At 38.1% G+C, this 19,646-nt stretch overlaps 1 protein-coding gene across 2 annotated transcripts; it reads right to left on the minus strand.

Annotated features, from left to right (window-relative positions):
* Nucleotides 1-68: 68 nt before the first annotated feature.
* On the minus strand, nt 69-16,373 carry pip5k1ab (phosphatidylinositol-4-phosphate 5-kinase, type I, alpha, b). 2 transcript variants are annotated; one of them, XM_053235118.1, is made up of 17 exons: nt 16,245-16,364; nt 13,951-13,992; nt 12,224-12,252; nt 11,570-11,650; nt 11,237-11,367; nt 10,765-10,882; nt 10,377-10,529; nt 9,875-10,174; nt 9,411-9,637; nt 7,613-7,696; nt 6,059-6,107; nt 5,874-5,955; nt 5,570-5,737; nt 5,353-5,461; nt 5,164-5,226; nt 4,982-5,069; nt 69-3,790 (listed from the first exon to the last, which is right to left on the minus strand). In XM_053235118.1, exons 1-17 carry the CDS (start codon nt 16,288-16,290, stop codon nt 3,788-3,790), a joined length of 1,773 nt encoding a protein of 590 aa, XP_053091093.1. In that variant the 5' UTR covers nt 16,291-16,364; the 3' UTR covers nt 69-3,787. The 2 variants fall into 2 exon arrangements, with proteins under 2 accessions (XP_053091093.1, XP_026782295.1); XM_026926494.3 differs by lacking the exon at nt 13,951-13,992 and having other exon boundaries at nt 16,245-16,373.
* Nucleotides 16,374-19,646: the final 3,273 nt, after the last annotated feature.

Genomic DNA, 19,646 nt, shown 5'->3' on the forward strand with positions numbered 1-19,646 from the left:
AATCTATAGTATTATAGATTTATATATAGAGGTCTATACATGCCTCTGAAGAAAACAGGAAACCACCAAAAAGTTTAAAAATTTATTAGCCTATTTAAAATCTAAGTGACAATATGAAAAAAAAAAACCACCACCACATTAAATTGGCAGGAAAGGCAGGTGATTAACAAGATGGGGGAATGGGCAGGGGTTTTTGCGTGCTGTTTATATACAGTACATATACACATTATACACAAGCTGAGTAAAAATATAGGCAATCCTTCCACTCCTGAAACCACCAGACATTCAGGTTTTTACAAAAAATAATATATAATAGCTTAAACACAACAAATACAGTGTACAATGTCAGACTCCCACCTTTGCCAGAAATGCAATTTCAGAAAATGATTTTCTGTTGCTTAACAGCATTCAAACAATTGTCTATAGTACACGGAATATTAGGATTCATACAATCATACAAGGTACAAAAAACGGTTTCCTAATAAATATAGTTACCAAAACATAAGCTGGCAGAAATGTAATATTGCAATAGTTCATATGGTAGTGTCTTTGTTGCCAGCATATTATCTTGTGTGAATTGTGCAAGACTGATGTGTCTGTTGTGCATTAGTCAGTTTCACCACAAGTCTGTGTCAGTAAAATTAAAATACTGCAAAAAGACCTATGGCCAGGAGCATTAGCTGAATACTCACTCATCATTCAGTTAACACAAATTTGAACCACACAGACACAAAGGAGTCTTCAGGCACCTGTCATATGACTAGGTACCCCTGCCTTCATCAGGGCACTGGAGTTCAGGTCTCAAGAAATGCAAAGAAAACAAGAATGATTTGAAATAATAAAAAAAAGGAAGCTGATTGGTTGGTTGAACCTTTGAGCATACACAAGTAAGGCCATACCCTGCACACTGGAAAGAAAAACACAGTTAAAGATATAAAATCATGACAGCATAAAGTGCATGAAACTTCAACCACTGTAGTACATTTTGCACTTGCTTTGTCAACAGGAAAAGGCATATTCTCTTTAAATGTCATGTTACTCTAATCAGAACACTGGTTATTCTTGGTTACAAGATTTCAGCCAGTTAAAAAATACAGAACCCAAGACAAGCGAAACAATAGCAATTCCAGAAGAAAATGTTAGGGTCATCGAGGCCAAGCATGACAATTGTGTCCATTTTTGCAAATCCTGTTTAGATACTGGAGCTCAGTTTCGATTTTATGCCTCCTACAGACAATCAGCATTTACAAATTTTATATTAAAGATTCTCTTCTCCGAGTTTGGTGCACTGTTGACTGCATACCACTCCATATGACACCCTTGAATACATTTACTGTATTCAGGTAGGATCCTTTTGGATATCCAGCACCATGGTGGCCATAAAGTAACCACATAGTGTCCCAGCACTTGTGAAGTTGATGAAATTAATGTCATTCAGTATTAGGTTTCAATTATGGTTGCAAAATAATGTTCACATTTTATTCAACTCCAAGATAAAAACTGCTTAACAAATTTTCATTAAGTTTCATCTTAAAGGCTCTTCATGTAACAAGACAGCCTTAAAAAAAAAATCTATTGTCTTACTGTTTTAGGACAAGTCTGGCTTGTCTAACATGTAGGATGCATATTGTGCATCCTTTTAATGTAGATGGCGTTTAATAGGCGTGAAAAAAAAAAAAAACAGATGAAACTAGTAAAGTTAACCTGTCAGGCAAATGCTGGAAACAGCAGCAGTATCATGTGACGCAAACTGTGCCATTACAAACTTAGTGTATTTGAAAGAATAGGATGAAGAATCAAGATGGCCACTCTAAATTTCCCCTTCATCAGCTCTGAAAAGTAAACCAATTACTCAAGAGAACACTAAGCGTGTATAGGTGACCAAACCAGTACAGTGCTTTTATCAACAAGAAACGATAAACGTCCCACTCTGTTAGTGCACATTCAAACATACTCAAGCACCTTCAGCCACTTAGTCTCTTGTGGAACAGCTCAACTCTGCACTTCAGAAAAATTTCAGAACACTTGGTCCCACACTGCACTCATTCAAAATATCTAAAATCAAAAAGCACATGATAAAATACTTGCATGGTGCATGGACACTGCCTTTAGTTTGAGCAGAACACCATATATAGCTAATATATACACCAAGTTTGAGTTACACGTTTTTGTCCATGACTCAGGGGGGGAGGGGGCAAATTCCTTCACACCTTTTGTGCAAAATAATGCTTAACTAACAAAAATGTATAACTGTGGACAATTTAGATACGTTAAATAAAAGTGTGTTTCCAGAAAAAGATTTATGTTACAATATAATGCAGGGAAAAATAAAGCAAAGCACAAGAAATGCACAAAGAGCTGAAATTTTTAACTGAGGTATATAAATGCGGCAAAAGAACTGTAATGATTACTGTCACGTTGAAATGACCACTTGCATAAGTAATGTACCGAATGTAGGTAATTTCTGTATCCAGCAGAAATTAGCAAGCTCTGAAAGAGTGCACTGTTAATGAAGCAGATGAGGCATGCCAAGAAAGTATAACAAATATAAACATGTTAATTTGTTAGTTTAGAATACATACTGCTTCATAAAAGCATATTAGTCTTTATAATAGGTATGCAAACACACAAAAGTGAATAATATTTACACAACTATTTACAAAAATACAGTACAAATCAATGAATTGAAGGCCACTGGCATTAAAAACAAGCAAGCCCGTCCATCCACTCATGAATCTACACTGCTGATTGGTCCATTTAAAAGAATGGAAACACTTGAGATTGACAAAAAAGCTTGCAAGATCTTCAAGAGTAGAATAACAAAAGAAAGTTAACAGAAAATTAAAGTGATTGGCACCAAAACACTGATTAAGACACTAGCAGAACAGACAAGCACAAAAACAATATTTGCTTCTTAGCACAAGAACAATATTTGCTTCTTAGTTTTTGAGAGGAAAAAAAAAAAAACTACCATTTTGACTGAATTTTGAAGTCAAATATCAGGTAGATCTCAGTCATGACAGTTCAGAGATCACCCCATTCACAACAGGGCTAGAGTAATTAATTACTGAACAGGGCCACGCATCTTGGTTTGCTCCAGCATCCACGTCAACAATGATGTGTTTCTGCAGGTCTGAAGATGCATCATTCTGAAATAACCCTACAGGTTAAACTGCAAATTACATGCCTGGTATGCACATTACTGCAAAAGCAGATCTCCATGAAGGAATCATTTCAGATCATCTTCATAATTATGGGAATAAAGGAAAAAGTCCACCAGAGAATTTAACTAATACTGTCTGACATAAAAAGAGTGTTAACACCCAGTATGAAATAGCAATATAATTTGTTCACAAAGTCCTCTTATAACTGTTGTAAAAATAGAGCAAAGTCAGAACAGAATTTATATAGAATAAATAATTTCAGTCTTCTTTCTCTGTACATGTATGTACGAGCAACAAAACTGTGTGTTTGAATGGAAAGACCAAAGTCTACGTGTTTATGAACAACGTGCAGTGTGAGACCGAAGGCGACTCTGAAGCTCAGGAAAGGAACTGTGTAGTCAACAGGTGGAGTTATAGCAGCATACCCTGTGGTGGAGAAAGAGAAGAGAGTCTATCGCTCACACTCTCCGGCCCATACCCACTGGAGTGTCACTCCAAAGGCTTGGAATTCCTTCCACTCCTTCCCACAGTGAGAGACGACTTCTAATTCAATTGATCTGAGGCTCTCGTTCATATGCATTTTCATGTCTCCCTCTTTTCCTGTATCACGTTTTCAGGCTGTCTTACTGTAAAACAGACAAAAGGTGTAGTTTATCCATCTTTATTCTCTCAACAAACTCCTATACACAATGCAAGTTTATGTGGTGTCAACTGGCAATGACTTTCAAACACTACTTCAACAGTGGAAATGCATACATTTGCCCTAATTTGCCACACCGCTTTTATGTGCCTCCAATCAGCAACCATAGTAATCAAACCAGCCACAGTTGCGCAGAGGTTCAACATGGTTCTCGGGAACAATTTTTCAACCTCTACAGAATGTGTAAACACCATGTTTATGTCTCACAAGATGTTCCACATTTGCAACACTACTGCTAAATTGTGGCTGGTGTGAAAACTCATGCTGATTACTATAGCTTAGGGCTGAACAACTAATCATTATTATTGTTGTTGCAGTGTGAGTTTCTGCAGTGTGAGTTTCTGCAATGAACACATCGTGGAAGGCTGTGATAAATGCTTAAAAGTTGGAAATAATAATGCTGCTCAAACTCCTTTACAGCTCCAACATATGCAACACAGCAGAGCGATTCTCTTGCACTGTACACGTTTGTGTACACAGACAGGTGCTGAAGGCAGGACCACAGAACTAAACATACAAACACACACACACACACACACACACACACACACACACACACACACACACACACACACACAAGCTGGGACAAACAGAACAGCTAATGCGAGTGGGGAAGGTGCTGAAGGAGCAATTGGTGCTGAAAAGCAAAAAGCACTTCTGTAATTTGGATTTAAATGAGATGACTGTCTCAGACACAAGTTTTGTGTACAATGTGTCATTAGTGACTCAATTAGAGGTACAATTTATTTAAAAAGTTACTTTTTTCATGCAAGAATGGTTTTTACTCTTGTAGAATGTATATTTGCCAATTTGGATTAAGCTTTTTTCCTTCCGCGTAAGTTTCTTTCCTCTGTAGCTTATTCTTAAATGGAGTGCGCAACGCGTAGTGCAAACTGATCACGGCATGTTTGTTATTTTGCACTTGGCACCATAATAAATTGTTGTTTAGAAAACCATTTGCATTACTGATATCTACTGTCTCAAACAATTCATTTTCATGTTCTGCATCATATCTAGTAAAACAGATTAAGATTTAGTCTCATCTTGCATCTCACTGCAACATTTAATTTTTGGATTTGTGATGAAAATGATGGTTAGTAGTTAGAAATAAACTTACAAAACAAATGTTGGTCTCTGGGATGATGTCTTTGAGAGAAATAGCATCTTCATTACCCATCTGCTCATCTGTAACTTCAGCTCCCAAACTAAGAGAAAGAGGTAGGGGGAGTTGCAAGCCTTTCAATTATTGTTCAATGACGAATACAATCATATTAACAAAGCATGTGTGTTCGGCTTTACCTGAGAAAAGTGTTGCTATCAGCTTCTGTGCTTGCAGATTTGTGCACCTCCACCCCTACTGACCTACACCGAACAACACAATATAACCATGAACCAAAACAAAAAAAATCTGAAAGGTTGACATTTTTACATTAAATTGTGACATTATATAAGATGTGTTAAGATACAGAACTGTGAATATGTTAATACCTGATTGGGGGCACTGAGGGATTAGGCATATCAGCTGCTTCATATTCACTCGAGGGTCCAGCTGTGGGAGGCATGCTCGGGAGCAGGTCAGGTCTGTCTGACTGCATGCCTGGAAAATAATTAAACAGATGTATAAAAATAATTGTGTGTCTCAGTACAGCCTAGGTTTGAAAAGATACTGGATTTCATCGGTCACATCATTCCTCTCCTTTCTCACCAATTTCGACATCTGTGTCAGGGTGGGTAAAGTGTGAATGGTAGACAAGTCGAGCATCAAGAAGCATGTGGCTGCTGGACTGGGCAGTCGGGAAAGCAGTGCCCATGGGCAGCCTCCTAGCCACACTCTGACAACCTGCACGGCTCTTCTTCGATGGTGATGACTTCACTGGGGACAGAAAGAGATGCACCAAAACATAAGCACATGCAGCTCACATTTTTCAACAGATAGAGCACATTACAAGAGACACGTGTCACAAGAAAGATAATAACTGACAGTGAATTCAGATCATTTTGAGACCTACTTGCTTTCCTAAATACAGTGTTGCACATAAAGCGCTGGAATCGCTCTGCATAGAAACCTGGTCGGTGAACAGACACAGTGTCCTGGAAAAGAATAAAGAATTCAGGGTAGAATAGTCATGGGGCCATTGCGTTTTAAATAGCAATAGCAAACTGATACAAGGAAAGACTGTACTTAATATCTTACCCCATCATGAACCAGTGCTTTCCAGGAATGCTCTAACTTCTTGATGAATCTACAAAACCACATTTTCAAGAATGAGGCATGTCAGAAAACATGTCATGTCAAAAAACATGCGCAATAGAAATGTAAAAGAACTGTATGTTTCATATGTAATTATCATCTTTACACGTGGTACTAGGCCTGTCACGAATACTACTTTTGTTGGGCAATATATTGTCCTAGAAATAATTGCGATAAACAATAGTCATTTTAAGACAATTTTATACCACTGATATAATAATATAATGGCATAATAATGCAAGTACACCCTTTCAAGGAGCAATGAACTTTTAATTCTTAAGAATATTCAGACACTGGAACTGAAATGTCCAAAAAAAAAAAAAAAAAAAAAAAAAAAACCCAGATTTTTAAACCAACAGTCCACAAGAGGGCGCAACGCATAAATACAAACCAAACTGCGCTGTGTGGTACTGTGCATACAATTATAAAATCAAAAGATTTAACCTAGGCTCTCTGGCCAGTTCCAGTGTTAATTTTCTGACTTATTCATGACTGATGTTTTTAGTCATGTCTTTAAATTTAGTCAATATTACTTCGTCATTTTTATTTATTTTAGTTAATTTTACTCTACATTTTAATACCAATTTTAAGTACACTATTGTAATACAATATTTTAATTCTTTACTATTTTTTTTTAAATTGCTATTTACTTATTCATTGTCCATGTTTTAGTGCGTTGTTATGGAAAGAATGTATTCATCATCATTTTGTGCAGAAGCAAGTTGTAATATTACATTTATGTTGTGTATATCTCATGTGCATAGGGTGCGTTTGGGTGAGTTAATTAAGCCGCTACTAAAGCGCTTCAGTATATCGATGTTCATTCACTGTTCAGCTTCAGCTCATGCAGCTTAAGTGGCTCAATCCCTGACATAATTGTCTATGACTGGATTACCTGAAACACTAGAACTATTCCTTCTAGATTTTTCTTCTTCAAAAAACATCGTTTCAAATTCTTCAAATTGCATTGTTAATATCTTGCGTGTCATTTTTTCAACAGTACATTTTAGACAAAATCTGTGCTATTGCTTGCTACACATCTTAAATTGGAATGCACACAGTTTTTGCATTCGAATGTGCATTTTTATCTTAAATTCGATATTCGAATATTTAAAGCTTGAATTTTGATGTGACAGACCTAGGACAGAAGGACAGAAGCAGCACGGATGGCTAAAATGTTGGTGACATTCATTCTTATGTAAACAAACATGCATGTAAAACACAATGGGCAATATTAATGATCGAGGTCATGTCCATATATCATACGGTAAGTTGACAACGTAAATATCGTGACAGGCTTACAGGGTACCATTTAAAACTACAAGCTTCGCTTGCCACATCACAGCAGCAATGCTTCTATTTTGCAACCGCTCTGCTAACTCCATTAATAAATTAACGTGTCTATCATTAGCTTAATAATGTTCTGACATTACTTTACTGGATAGCCTAGAAAACCTTTTCCCACACAACTACAATCAGCATGGGGTGTTGAGTTACCTGTATGACTGCAGAATGTCAATAATGCCAATGTAAACCAGTAGCCGCTCTCCTCTACTGTTGCGAGCTGGGATACCTCCCCACCTAAACAGACAAACAGATAGAAAAGTAAGACCCTGATTTACAAAGTCTAGTGCGTAGGGACTAATGATAATTACATTAGCAAGCCCACCAGTCAAAAGGAAGCTCCAGTGTGCTGCCCAGTCCCAGAACACTGGAGCTTCCACTTGTCTGGAAGGCTTGCTAATGTATTTATTGTTTTGATTGCCCAGAAGCATAACTGACTAGACTAAAATGTGGCTGCTAGCATAAAAAGCTAATTAGCTACAGTAATAAACAAGTACATGAATTCCCAGGGAAGGGACAATCGTGAAGCCAGTCTTTATCCCGTCCTTGTAACGTTTTTGATGCAACACGTTCATAACTGACAAAAAGTCACTGGCGAACGTTATGACCTGCAGTGCTCTCCTCACTTCACAAGTAAAAATATTCTGAGCCTTAAACCTATTGTATTTTTATTTTCTATATGTTGCATGGCTTCATCAGTATTTTCATATGTGTGTTCCTGATTCTGAAAAGATATCAGTCATCTGTATATGGTAAATAATTCACCTAGCAAAATCATTGAACCATCAGCCAGTGCAGCAAAATTTGCGATTTGGAAATATGCACTAAATATTACAGGATGAAGGTGATGTGGTATTATATTTAAACATACCAAATGGAAACTTTTGCTTTACAAAAGTCAGTAGGACGTAGGGTTCATTTCCTTCGTTGGTTGTTAAACCCATTTGTATGCTAAGCAACTACGAATAAAAAAAACTAACCCACACCCCCATAAGACTCATAAGACTTTGAAAACAAAATATATCAAACATAGGAAAAAAAAACCCCACAAAAACAAAAAGAACTGGAAAGTTAAAAAATAGAGCAGGAGATAAGAGCGACAAAAGATCAAGTGGCACATGCAAAAAATAAATTGCAGTAAACATGTGTAGGTGTTTTACCCGAGGCTCCATGCATTTCTGATACCGATAGACATAGGCTAGTTCACTAACTCAAGCTAGCTACCTAAAGTACAGAGAATAAAACTATCCCCTCTGATCCTTTCCTATGTGTGAAACTCCATAATTAGAATAAACTGACTATCGATTGCTAATTAGAGGACAGATTAATGCTTTATCTGTACAAATAAAAACATCACACTTGAAATCTCTTATAGTATCATACTGATCCAGATTGCTGTCTGTTTATTCCCTCTCGCTCATACGGAATGTGCATTCTGAAAACAAATTCGCGACATGACATTTTGCACACACATTTTCATTGTGTGGTCGGGATTCAACTTATTGCAACTTCATGCAAATTAGCGGCAGCTGCGTATCATTGACCAAATGTGTTTTGGAAGCAAAGATGCTGTTGTCTGACTGCAAATAATCGGGCACCAAATTTTTTTATGCCCCAACCACAATTGTAAGAGTTAAAAAAAAATTTTTAAATTAAAATAAATTTTAAAAAAAATAATAATAAAAAAAGAATAAGAAAGTAAGATAGATAAAATACATTTGCTTCTGGCAGACAGTTTCCCAAACTGCAGGTTTTTTTTTTTTTTTTTTTTTTAACAGTTTCTGTATTTTATGCTCTTGGTGAATTAAATGCAGGTTTTCACACAGAATCAGAATGCACAGGGAAATGAAAGCCCAAACACACCAGCAAGACAGAATAACATATGTGTATAGATGTCAAGAAAGTGAGACAGACAGAGACATAGCTATAGTTAAAAAAATGAGTGACTGACTGGTCCTCGCTGTCCACTGTGCCCTTCCCACGTGCCTCTCCCTGGATGGACTCCATAGCCGTACTGTACAGGGCTTTCTGGGCCTGAGGCCTCTTCTGGTCAGGTGTGACTGTCCCCTCCACTGGCCTGCAGCTTTCCCCTGCACCGAGACGCTCACGGCTCGCCTGATCCACATTGTGGATTCCAACCAACAAACTGTAGTCCATGATCTTAAAGCTCTGCAACAGCTAAAATACACAAACCACCAAGTCATCAACACCATCTTTCAATGTAAACAGCCATGTTAAAACATGATCATCACAGACTGCCTGCAATTATTCTAGTGAAGCTGCCAAGTATCTGCAAACACACAACTACTAGCTAATGACAGAAGTCTATGGTCCATGCAGACAAACATACAGTCCAGGGCATACTCGCCAATCACAGTGATCATAATGCTTTTACACACGTGAGCACACACTCACCAGGCAGTCTCGCTGGATGGTCTTACTGAGAGCGTTGTAGTTGTCTGGCTCGAGCTGAATTCCCTCAGGCATGTCCTGGATGAAGTCAAGGTCTTTGCAGGTGGGCACAGTTTTCTCCCTCTCTTTGGGAGAGGCACGGCGCTTGTAAGTGGAGCCTTTTAAGTCATATTTGAGGTGCATTGGTACAGAGCGTGGCAGAAGGTTGTTCATCACCACAATGCGTATGTTCTTCCCCCCTGCCTGCACACAGTACAGTCCATAGAACTTGGGCAGCAGCGTCCGTTTGTTTTGGTTCAGGTTCTAGCACACCAGAGAAAGAGGGCACAGAATGAAATACCATCAGACAACATAAGCTAATAACTAAGCACAGCCCGAGCAAAGCTCTGCTCTGTTCTACCTCCAACATGCTCCCTCCACACACACACACACACACACACACACACAAAAACAATACATGCAAAATGAAAAAAGTTACAAAGGTGCATTCACATAAAATACACACCATGAAATATCCTGGCAGTAGTTTTTGCAAGAACTCAGCTTCTTTGTGCTGGACAGTTTTAATAATAAATTCATCATCGCTGGAGACGTAGAAGATCGAGCCACTCGCACCAGGATTCGACAGTTCTATCAGAGGATCATTACACAGAGAGTACTGCAGAGAAAAACAAAACACATATACAACCCATGAGCCAGCAATAATATTCAACAGACCAGCAATTATGAATGATATTAGAAAAATACACATTGCTTGGAAGCAACTGTTTAAAGGTAAGGCTCCTAGAACATCCCATTAGATCTTACTGTAACCAGATTAGAAAACATGAAGACTAATGAAAGGAATGTTGGAATGGTTTTGTGTGTGCAAGTGTCCAGGGGTTTTAGCTGACCAGGTAGTCATCGGGTCGAATGCCAAAGAGTTCTCTGAAGTAACGAAAGGCAATGGGTGCGTAAGTCTTAAATCGGAAGTCACCATGGTGATGTGCAGGCGTCAGATTACTGCCCTCACTGAGAAAGAGAGATACATGAAAGATGGCATAAATGGTACACAATACTTAACTACAAACAAACTAAATATAAAGAGATATGTACTAAATACCAAGTGGTGTGCCCTTAAACATCCTGGAATTGGCTAAATGTAATATAATAGAGGGATGCTAGTGAAGGATACAGTTTTAAAAGGTCATATGAATTAGAATATGGCTACTTAACAACAGGACAATCACGTGTATATATACTTAGTTACCTATAACTAAATAAATTAATGGTGATGTTAAAGTGGCGATGGACACAACCAGAAACAAGAAGCAGGGAATACACATCATCTCCCCAAATCAGCACAAAACAGGAGAAAGCTCATACCTAGGGAAGAATATGCTTTCTACTACATAGAAGTCCTGCATAAGGACATCTCTCTCAGCCTTCTGGCTCAGGCTTCCCACAGTGTGGGTAATACCAAGCTGAATGGCTCCTTTCAGGGCAGAAGAAGTTGTCTGGTGGGAGAAATGTTGTAAAATTAGTCCAAACAGCCTGCAACGGTCTCTTTCTGTGTAAGTTAGCAGTTCTTGGCCATGTTTTGTACCAGACTCTCTTTAGCAACAGCTAGAAATCTTGAACGAACAGTTCTTTTTTATTTCATCTACTCTGTACCAAGATGCCCTCATTCCTGGTTTGGTCTTTCTAACGTTAACTGACCTTTTTGTAAGTGGTCTCTCCAGTAGGGTTGATCCCTCGATGACCAATAGTCTTCTTCATACTTTGAGACGACCCTGGACCCTGTGAGACAGAGTGACAGAAATGAGAGACAAAAAGAATGAATAGGAAACATAAAACATGTGTCCGGTCTATCAGGGGAGACACTTCTATTACCCTGGATTTTTCTTAATGCTGGTCCTCTCTAATTAGTGCTTCCCATGCAGTAAACTGTTACCCACAAAACATTTCTAGTGGTCATAAACCACACTTCCTACTTCCACTCTCACCATTCCTAGAGTAATTTCTGTATCACTGATTATGAAAAATTGTCCTATAGCTCAGTGATCTCAAGATCTTATCCACATTTGTCAGTAATGTTCTAACACTAATTTATTTTAACACACTGGGTCCTTTCCCTAACAGGTCAGAACAGACGAAGCTGGGAAATAATGCTGTCAGGTCAGCTAAGGTGCGTTCACCAAGGACAGATAGAGAACGAAAAGCTGATTTTTTTTTTTTCTTATAAAAAAAAAAAAGTCGATGACTTTTCACCCAAATCAGCACAGAAAAATGTTAATTTCAAACCATGGCAAAATCTATTTTTGGTTTATAGTCTAGACATAAACAACAAAAAGCTCATTGTATCACACCCACCTCTGGTGAAGCCGTTTTTCGACTGGACCCTTTAAAGAAGAACAAGAGAAAGATTAATTTGGTAGGAAAGGATTTGTGAAGAAAGCTGCTTTTGAGAAACTCTGAATACATTTATCATGCTTCCTGGCATTACCTTTCACAGTCCCACTTTATATCAAGAGTCTCTAGTATCTGTAGTCACACAAACTACACATGCAACCACAATGTGACTAATGAGGATACAGATGCACCTCAGAAGTACATTTTAAGTAAAAAAAAAAATATACAACAATTTTAGCATTTGCTCTCCAAAGAAAACAAGAGCATGTTGTGTACTCTCAGATATCTCTCAGATCATTTTGTGTTATTTTTGTTTGACTATCAGAATATGTATTAATTAGCAACATTCAGGGGCTTATTTAAGATTTAGGAGGTGCAAACAATCTACAAATGTTCAGTTAATGTGCTATAAGGATGTTGCCAACACTGATACCAGGGAAAAGTATTTAGGACAGACATAAACTGAAAATTTGTCTTAAAGGCTAAATTAAAACGCCTACAGCCGGCTAGACTTTAGCATGTTAAAAGAAATATTGCCCAGTAATTACAAAATGATGCTGAGATGGTTACATTACACAACAGAACAGGTAAGGAATGGTTAGTAGGCTCATTTGCTCACTGCAATATCATAACAGAAAAGGTGATAGAAAAGTAAATAATTACTAGACAATAAACTGAGCAGCACCCATATTTACAGGAGGTTTTAATTTGCAAAGAAAATCAAAGTCTTTAAGCTTATAAATTAGGGGCACAAAAAAACAGTGTGGCTGCAGGTTTTCAATCCAGCCAAGAACGAGCCACATCTGATGGTCAGTTGAAGAGCAAAATACAAATAAAATCAGTTGTGGCTCCTGATTGGTTGGAACAAAAACCTCCAGCCACACCAGCCCTGTGTGAATAAGACTCGATACCCCTGTTAGAAATTAAAATGGGGATTTAGACCTTTAAACTAAGCAATTATAATCTCCCTTGTGAAACATACTTGTTTAATTAACATGTAATCTAACTCAAACCTGTTTTGCATCCCTGCAGACACACTGTAATTTTATCATTCTTTTATAGGAAAAACAGCATTCATTGTGAGATGTAAATTGTTTTCCCTCAAAATCACAGCATCTTCAAGACAACTGACAACAGGATGTGAATATACTTTTCATACAGTTAGTCCATAACGAGTCCAGAACATTTATGATCAAATTATTATGGTCTACATGTAGTCCATTTTGAAACACATAAGAGACTTTGTGCATGCTAGGCTGTGTTGTAAAATGAATGTGAGAAAACCTCATCAAACAAGGCTGACATGCTTATTTTTACTGAATAACAGCCTGCTACCTAAACGTTTCAACAAATACCCATTTAGCTCTATTTGTATGTAATTACACCCTGTGCACACACAGGTGCCCAAAACACTACATGGTGGTCTAATAGACTAATTACACTTTACACTACACATCAAAACCGCATATAATCTGCCTCAACGCCCACTTACTGTAACTTGTTGGCTACTTAGATGGGCTCGTATGTAATGTTTGTGACTTATTTGTTTAGCATAATTAATCATGGCAGAAAAAAAAAAAAAAAAAAAAAAAAAAAGAGTGGTTCACTACAGTAACTTAATCACCAAAATTTTTTGTTTCATTTCACACGCAAAAACAAATGTCGGCACAGCACAACCATGCATGTACTTCTCTGAGAGGTCAGCATCCTCCAGAAGGGAGTCCTCAAGTCTGTGGGAGTAAGAGACCTCTTTAAAACGGGTAAGACCAGCTAAATTCATAAACGTCTTCTAATGCATGATGACAGGCAGGGTTTACCCTGCCACTGCAAATATAAGATGAGTACAGAAGTCTCATGTTCTGCAACCAAATGAACTGGCTCTGTGAGGGAGTTGATCGAGGCATCAATACAGTTTCGAGTTCTGGGTCAAACAGACAACCAACCACCCAAGAACTTCCTGCTTTTCCACCCACCACATAAGCCAGGGAAACCATACAAGTGACCATTAAGATCATTGTATGTGTATTATCAATTACATCATAAGTAAAAAAAAATGCAGTTGAACTGTTTACCAGCCAGATGAGACCAACAGACTAGTGGGGTCAACAATTTGTGTTCTTGTAAGAGGAAAAAAAAAATAATGAGACATGTCACAACTATTTTTCATTATTAGTTACTGTCTTTTGGAATACGCTTTATAAAAGTGAATCCAATATTAAGCCCAGCGAGAAAACAGTCAACTGCAGCCTCTACTCTTTATTCTGTGCATTTTTTTTAACTAGTGAATTCAGTTCAGATTTCTGAATTGTGTTAGTAATTTTTCACACCAACACGGTCTAGTGTATGGGGTTTATGCATGAAATCCTGTAACAAATACAAGCAGCTGCAATTACTCCACAAATCTATGAACAAAAAGCTCAGACGTAACAAAAAAAATGACCGAAGGGTCTGTTGATGGTGGACAGCATCACATGTGCCACATTTGGTCAAGGGAGGAAAAATTTTTAGAGGTTTGTGGGTTATGCTCCAAATACATGCCGGTTGGACAGTCCTTCTGGATCACAGATTACAGATGTAATCCAGTATCTATGGTCTCAGCCTATTCGGTTACTACTAAAAGCTGGTTTAAAACACACACACACACAAAGGAATATCAACTACTACTGAAAATTTAATCTTTCCCACAACAGGGCAAGTTGAGTAATTAAAACCAAATATATTATAACATTTATTTCAAAACTCTCATTTATGCTAATTTAAATAAACCATAAATTCAGCCTGAGAACACACATTTTGAGTCAAGGGGCACTAACATTACACACTAAACTACAAGCAAGCTCCTAGAGATGATCAAAACAGACCCAGAAACACAGCCTAACTCAACCCTTTTTAAGGGAGAGCTGTTTCCCTTAATATTTACATCTGGTACACGACCAGCTACCCCAGACAACAACTTCCTAAGCTGAAACAGAGTAAACAAGTAAGCAGGAACAGATGGAGAGATAAGGCTGGAAATACAGACACAACAAAGTGATCATGGTTGAAGTTATGCAAGCAAATATGGGCATGAAAAGGGGGACTTTAAACATTTGTTCAAGACTGAAAGATAGATGTACAGAAACAGTACCAAAAGTAACTCGATATTAATAGCTGGTTGAGGTGAGATACTCAACCCTGGGACTGTTTTCTCTTTCCTTCAGAATGGAAAGCTCCAACAATACAGGCCACACAGCAGAGCCACAACAAAGCTAGCTACAATGGAGACAATAGAATTGCGTACAGCCCATCTGGGGGGAAAAGTCAAGTCTATAAAACGTTATCTAATACATAAGATTCGATGAAATGTTAAAAATACTTTAGATAAAGGTGTCTAAGTGAATCAGGTTATTTAGCTAACCAGTTTACCCAGCTCTGTTTAGCGCGCTAGCAAGCAGTCGAACACCGCTGAGAAATGTGCTGCCTACCAGCTCAACTTTCTCCTGCAATAACTAGGCTGCAGACGAGAACAGAACGAGTGAAGACGAGAAACAAAACACTTTCCTGCAGTAATTACAGCTTTCCAGCTTGTATCCATTAAAACATCTTAGCTAACGTACCACTCCTGGATTAGCTAACTTTTGGGATAGCAATCAGTATAGCTAGCTCAATCTCACAGACACATGGCTCCAACCCCCCGATATAACGTTTTATAGCTAGCTAAAACAGACATGCTGAACATACTCTGCCTTAGCGTTTATAGAGTCACTGAGGGCTGGTGAAATTAAGCAAAGCTAACAGAGCTAAGTTAGCCTCGTGTGAACATTTTCCTCAGTACTTCCAAACACAAACACTCGAAGCGTTCAGCTGTTATCCTAAACGGGCTGATGTTACAAAGATAATTCCTGAAATAAAAACTAGCAAAATAACATCTCTTCAAGAGTATCTATAGTCAAAAGCGCAAATTTTCCAGTTATAAGAAGACTCTCGGTAAAAATATTTCTACCTGGGGGGGCACTGAAGCCCGGTTCTGCAGGACCGGCGGTCGCCATTTTCCTGTGACTCTGGCAACAGCCTCCGATTCCGCTCGGGAGTCTTGCTCGCGCTCCCTGTCGGTGACGCCACAGTCCGTGGGCGGGGCCACTTGTTTAGGCCACACCCTCCTGCTGAAAGTTAACCCTTTTCAACGCACTGAGTAGGCGTGGCGTTTAGACATGGGCTAGACTTATAAATGCTCAGACATTTATAAGCAGCACAGCAAGAAGTAGGTGGTGGGGGCTTTATGGGATCTATCAGAAAAGGACAAATGATCATCACAAGGCTGAAAATAGGACATACTTAAGACTTAAAATGGAAACACCCAACAGGAAACTGTGCCCACTGTCCAATAACTGAAGTAGTTCATCATGCTTTATTTACATGCAGTAAATATTCAGAGGAAAAAAAGTCAAGTCATACAGCAGTGTAGAGAATAGAAAACAGACAGCTCAATTTCAAAAGTACAGTCATCAAGATAGACATACTCCACTATAGAAGGTGCATAGCCAGTTAAAAGTTACAGCCAACCTGCCATGAAAAGGATACTAATATAACAGAACCCAGTTCAAACTAACACACCCAGATACTATAGCCTGGGCTTAGCAAAGGAATAGTACTTTTTTCAATCTAATGTTTATCTTTTGTGATTATAGCATATGTGGAGTACTGCAATGTTTTGGGGAGATGGGAGGAAACCGGAGAACTCAGAAGAAACCCCCATTTACATGGGGAGACCATTCAGTAGACAGTATAAGATCCGAATCAAACCATGACCCCAGAGCGGTGAGGTGGCAACACTACCAAATCGCTCAATAACATTTCTGCAAAATGTTTTTTTATGAAACACTTTCATAAATCCTTCATTCAAAAGTATTTGTAAGTTATCTCTAAATCTGCATAATCAGTTCTTTCAAATATGGGACTACCTTTTAAGAGGGAAGAATTTGGGGTTAGGAATTACAGGTAAAGACAGAAGTGCTCTACTTTCTACCTAATCATGCATGGACACCACAAAACCTCAGGAAAGGTGTAACTACATTTTACTTTGCTGTTTCAGTACTAAGTAGAAGTGTGGTAAGGTTAGAGATTCAGTAAGGTGTGTTGCCTCCTAAGATTTATTGTTAGCTGGTTTGGTGGGAGTTTTGTATTAGGTGAATGTTTGATCATATATTTTAAATGTTTATTGACTAGCAGAACTCCCAGTTGCCTAGAAACAGAGGTCTCAGTGTCTTGTGTAATCTTGACATTTCAAAAATACTGTATATCTGCCTTGTACCAGTTAAATGACTAGCTTACATTAGATTTATTTGCCTTAGCTTTGTCTCAGATACTATTTATGTCTAGTTACATCAGAGTATTGAAATACTGACTTTGAAATATATCCAGTTCAACACAATGAAGCTCATTATACAGCACTAATGACAATTTTTTTTCCACTGGAACTACTTCCCCAATCTTGGTTGTATTTACAGCTGTGACCTGTGTAGGCCCATGATTTTCTAAACAAAAGGCAATTACTCCGCACTTTTCTGAATATTTTTAACTTTACTTTTTTGTAAGCACTCCACCCTGACAAAAAAGCCTCTTTAATTGCCCATATTTTATGCATGAAATAGAGATATTTACAGTGATGACTCTATACTGGATTCCTACAGTATGGTAATGATTTACAATTATTAATTTTAAACACTATTCCCTGTAAGAAACTCAAATATGTGAAGTGTATTAATAACAGAACTATGCCATCTGTTCTGAAACCTCTGATTGTAGCTTAAAGCTCAATGAAACCCACACTGACTCCTGTAGTGACATCTAGGTAGAAATGAGAGAAGCCGGTTTGGTCACATACGTCATGAACAACTAAGACCGGTACATTGTTTTTTTTACATTTGTGTGGGTTATTGTGTTAAAAAAAGGTTACATTTGAAAAGCACTCTCCCAGCCCAGATTCCATAGCTGTGGTTTTGTTTGCCCAGGATGGACGATATTTACAGTGCCTTAATTGGACTGTGAACCAATTATCAAAGTCACACAACTAAAAATATTTGTTAATACTTATTACCAGCTAAAACCAGACTGCCTGCATGCTTTCTCAAGCCAAGCCTTTTTAAAACTGACAGTATGAAAATAGCAATAAGATAGTATCACTTTGGGTTTGGTCAATAGCATAGGCCTGAGGAATGTGTATATTTAGAAAGGGAAGCCCTTCTTTTTTAGCAGAGTCATGAATTTCAGCAAAAATATCAGTGCAGTCATAAGTTATGGGTTGGATGTTGATTATATTACACCAATAACGTAGAAATCAGCAACTTCAATGACAATATATTTTAATATCTTTACACATTGCACATTGTCAGTTTCAAGGGCATCACTTTCACTTTTGCCAGTTACAGTGAGCCCATCAGAGAGACACTCATAAACTTGAGGGTTTGAAGGCTATTTGCCAAGAGGAATGGGCTAAAACTGAATCACAGTGCTGTAAAAAGTCGTAGATGTCTTGAAGCTGTAATTGCCAACTGCTTTGCAACAAAATACTAATTTTGATCATCTGTGGTGTCCTAATACTTTTTTCCTGTCAATTCAATTTAAACACATTAAACATCCATGATTGGGCCAAAATGTTTTGGAAACCTGACCATTACACCCATATGTGGGCCTTCCCCAAACTGCCACAAAGTTGGAAACACACAACTGTATAGGATGTCTATGTATGCTGTAGTATTAAGACAGTATTTCCCTTCACTGGAACTAAGGGGAACAAAAATGGTCCAGCATGACAATGCCCCTGTGCACAAAGCGAGATCCATGAAGACATGATTTGCCAAGGCTGGTGTGGAAGAACTCGAGTGGCCTGCACAGAGCCCTGACCTCAACCCCACTGAACACCTTTGGGATGAACTGGAACACTGACTGCACCCCAGGCCTCCTTGCCTGATATCAGTACCTGACCTCACTAATGCTCACGTGGGCAAATGGGCAAATCCCCACAGCCACGCTCCAGGATCAAGTGGAAATCCTTCCCAGAAGAGTGGAGGTTGTTGTAACCCAGACATTTTTGTACAAAGTACAAAATCGAAAGACACTGTGTGTAAATTTGAAGTGGATACATGTATAGGAAGTATATTAAATAAAACGAAAGTGTCAGAATATTTATTTCTCCTCACTGAAATTCAGCTATAAGAAATCTGGATTAGATTTTAGCACATCATAAACCTTTAGTCTGTGCAGTTTTAATGAGTTAAAAAGCCCATTTCAAAGCCCACAGTGTGCTGCATCATGATTGAAATTATATGGTTACCATAAATGAATGTGTATATGAGAAAGTGCAATGTCTAACAATCCTCTTGAAGAAAAACACAAAATAAAAATA

The sequence above is a fragment of the Pangasianodon hypophthalmus genome, chromosome 1, assembly GCF_027358585.1.
Source record: "Pangasianodon hypophthalmus isolate fPanHyp1 chromosome 1, fPanHyp1.pri, whole genome shotgun sequence".
Classification (NCBI taxonomy): Eukaryota; Metazoa; Chordata; class Actinopteri; order Siluriformes; family Pangasiidae; genus Pangasianodon; species Pangasianodon hypophthalmus.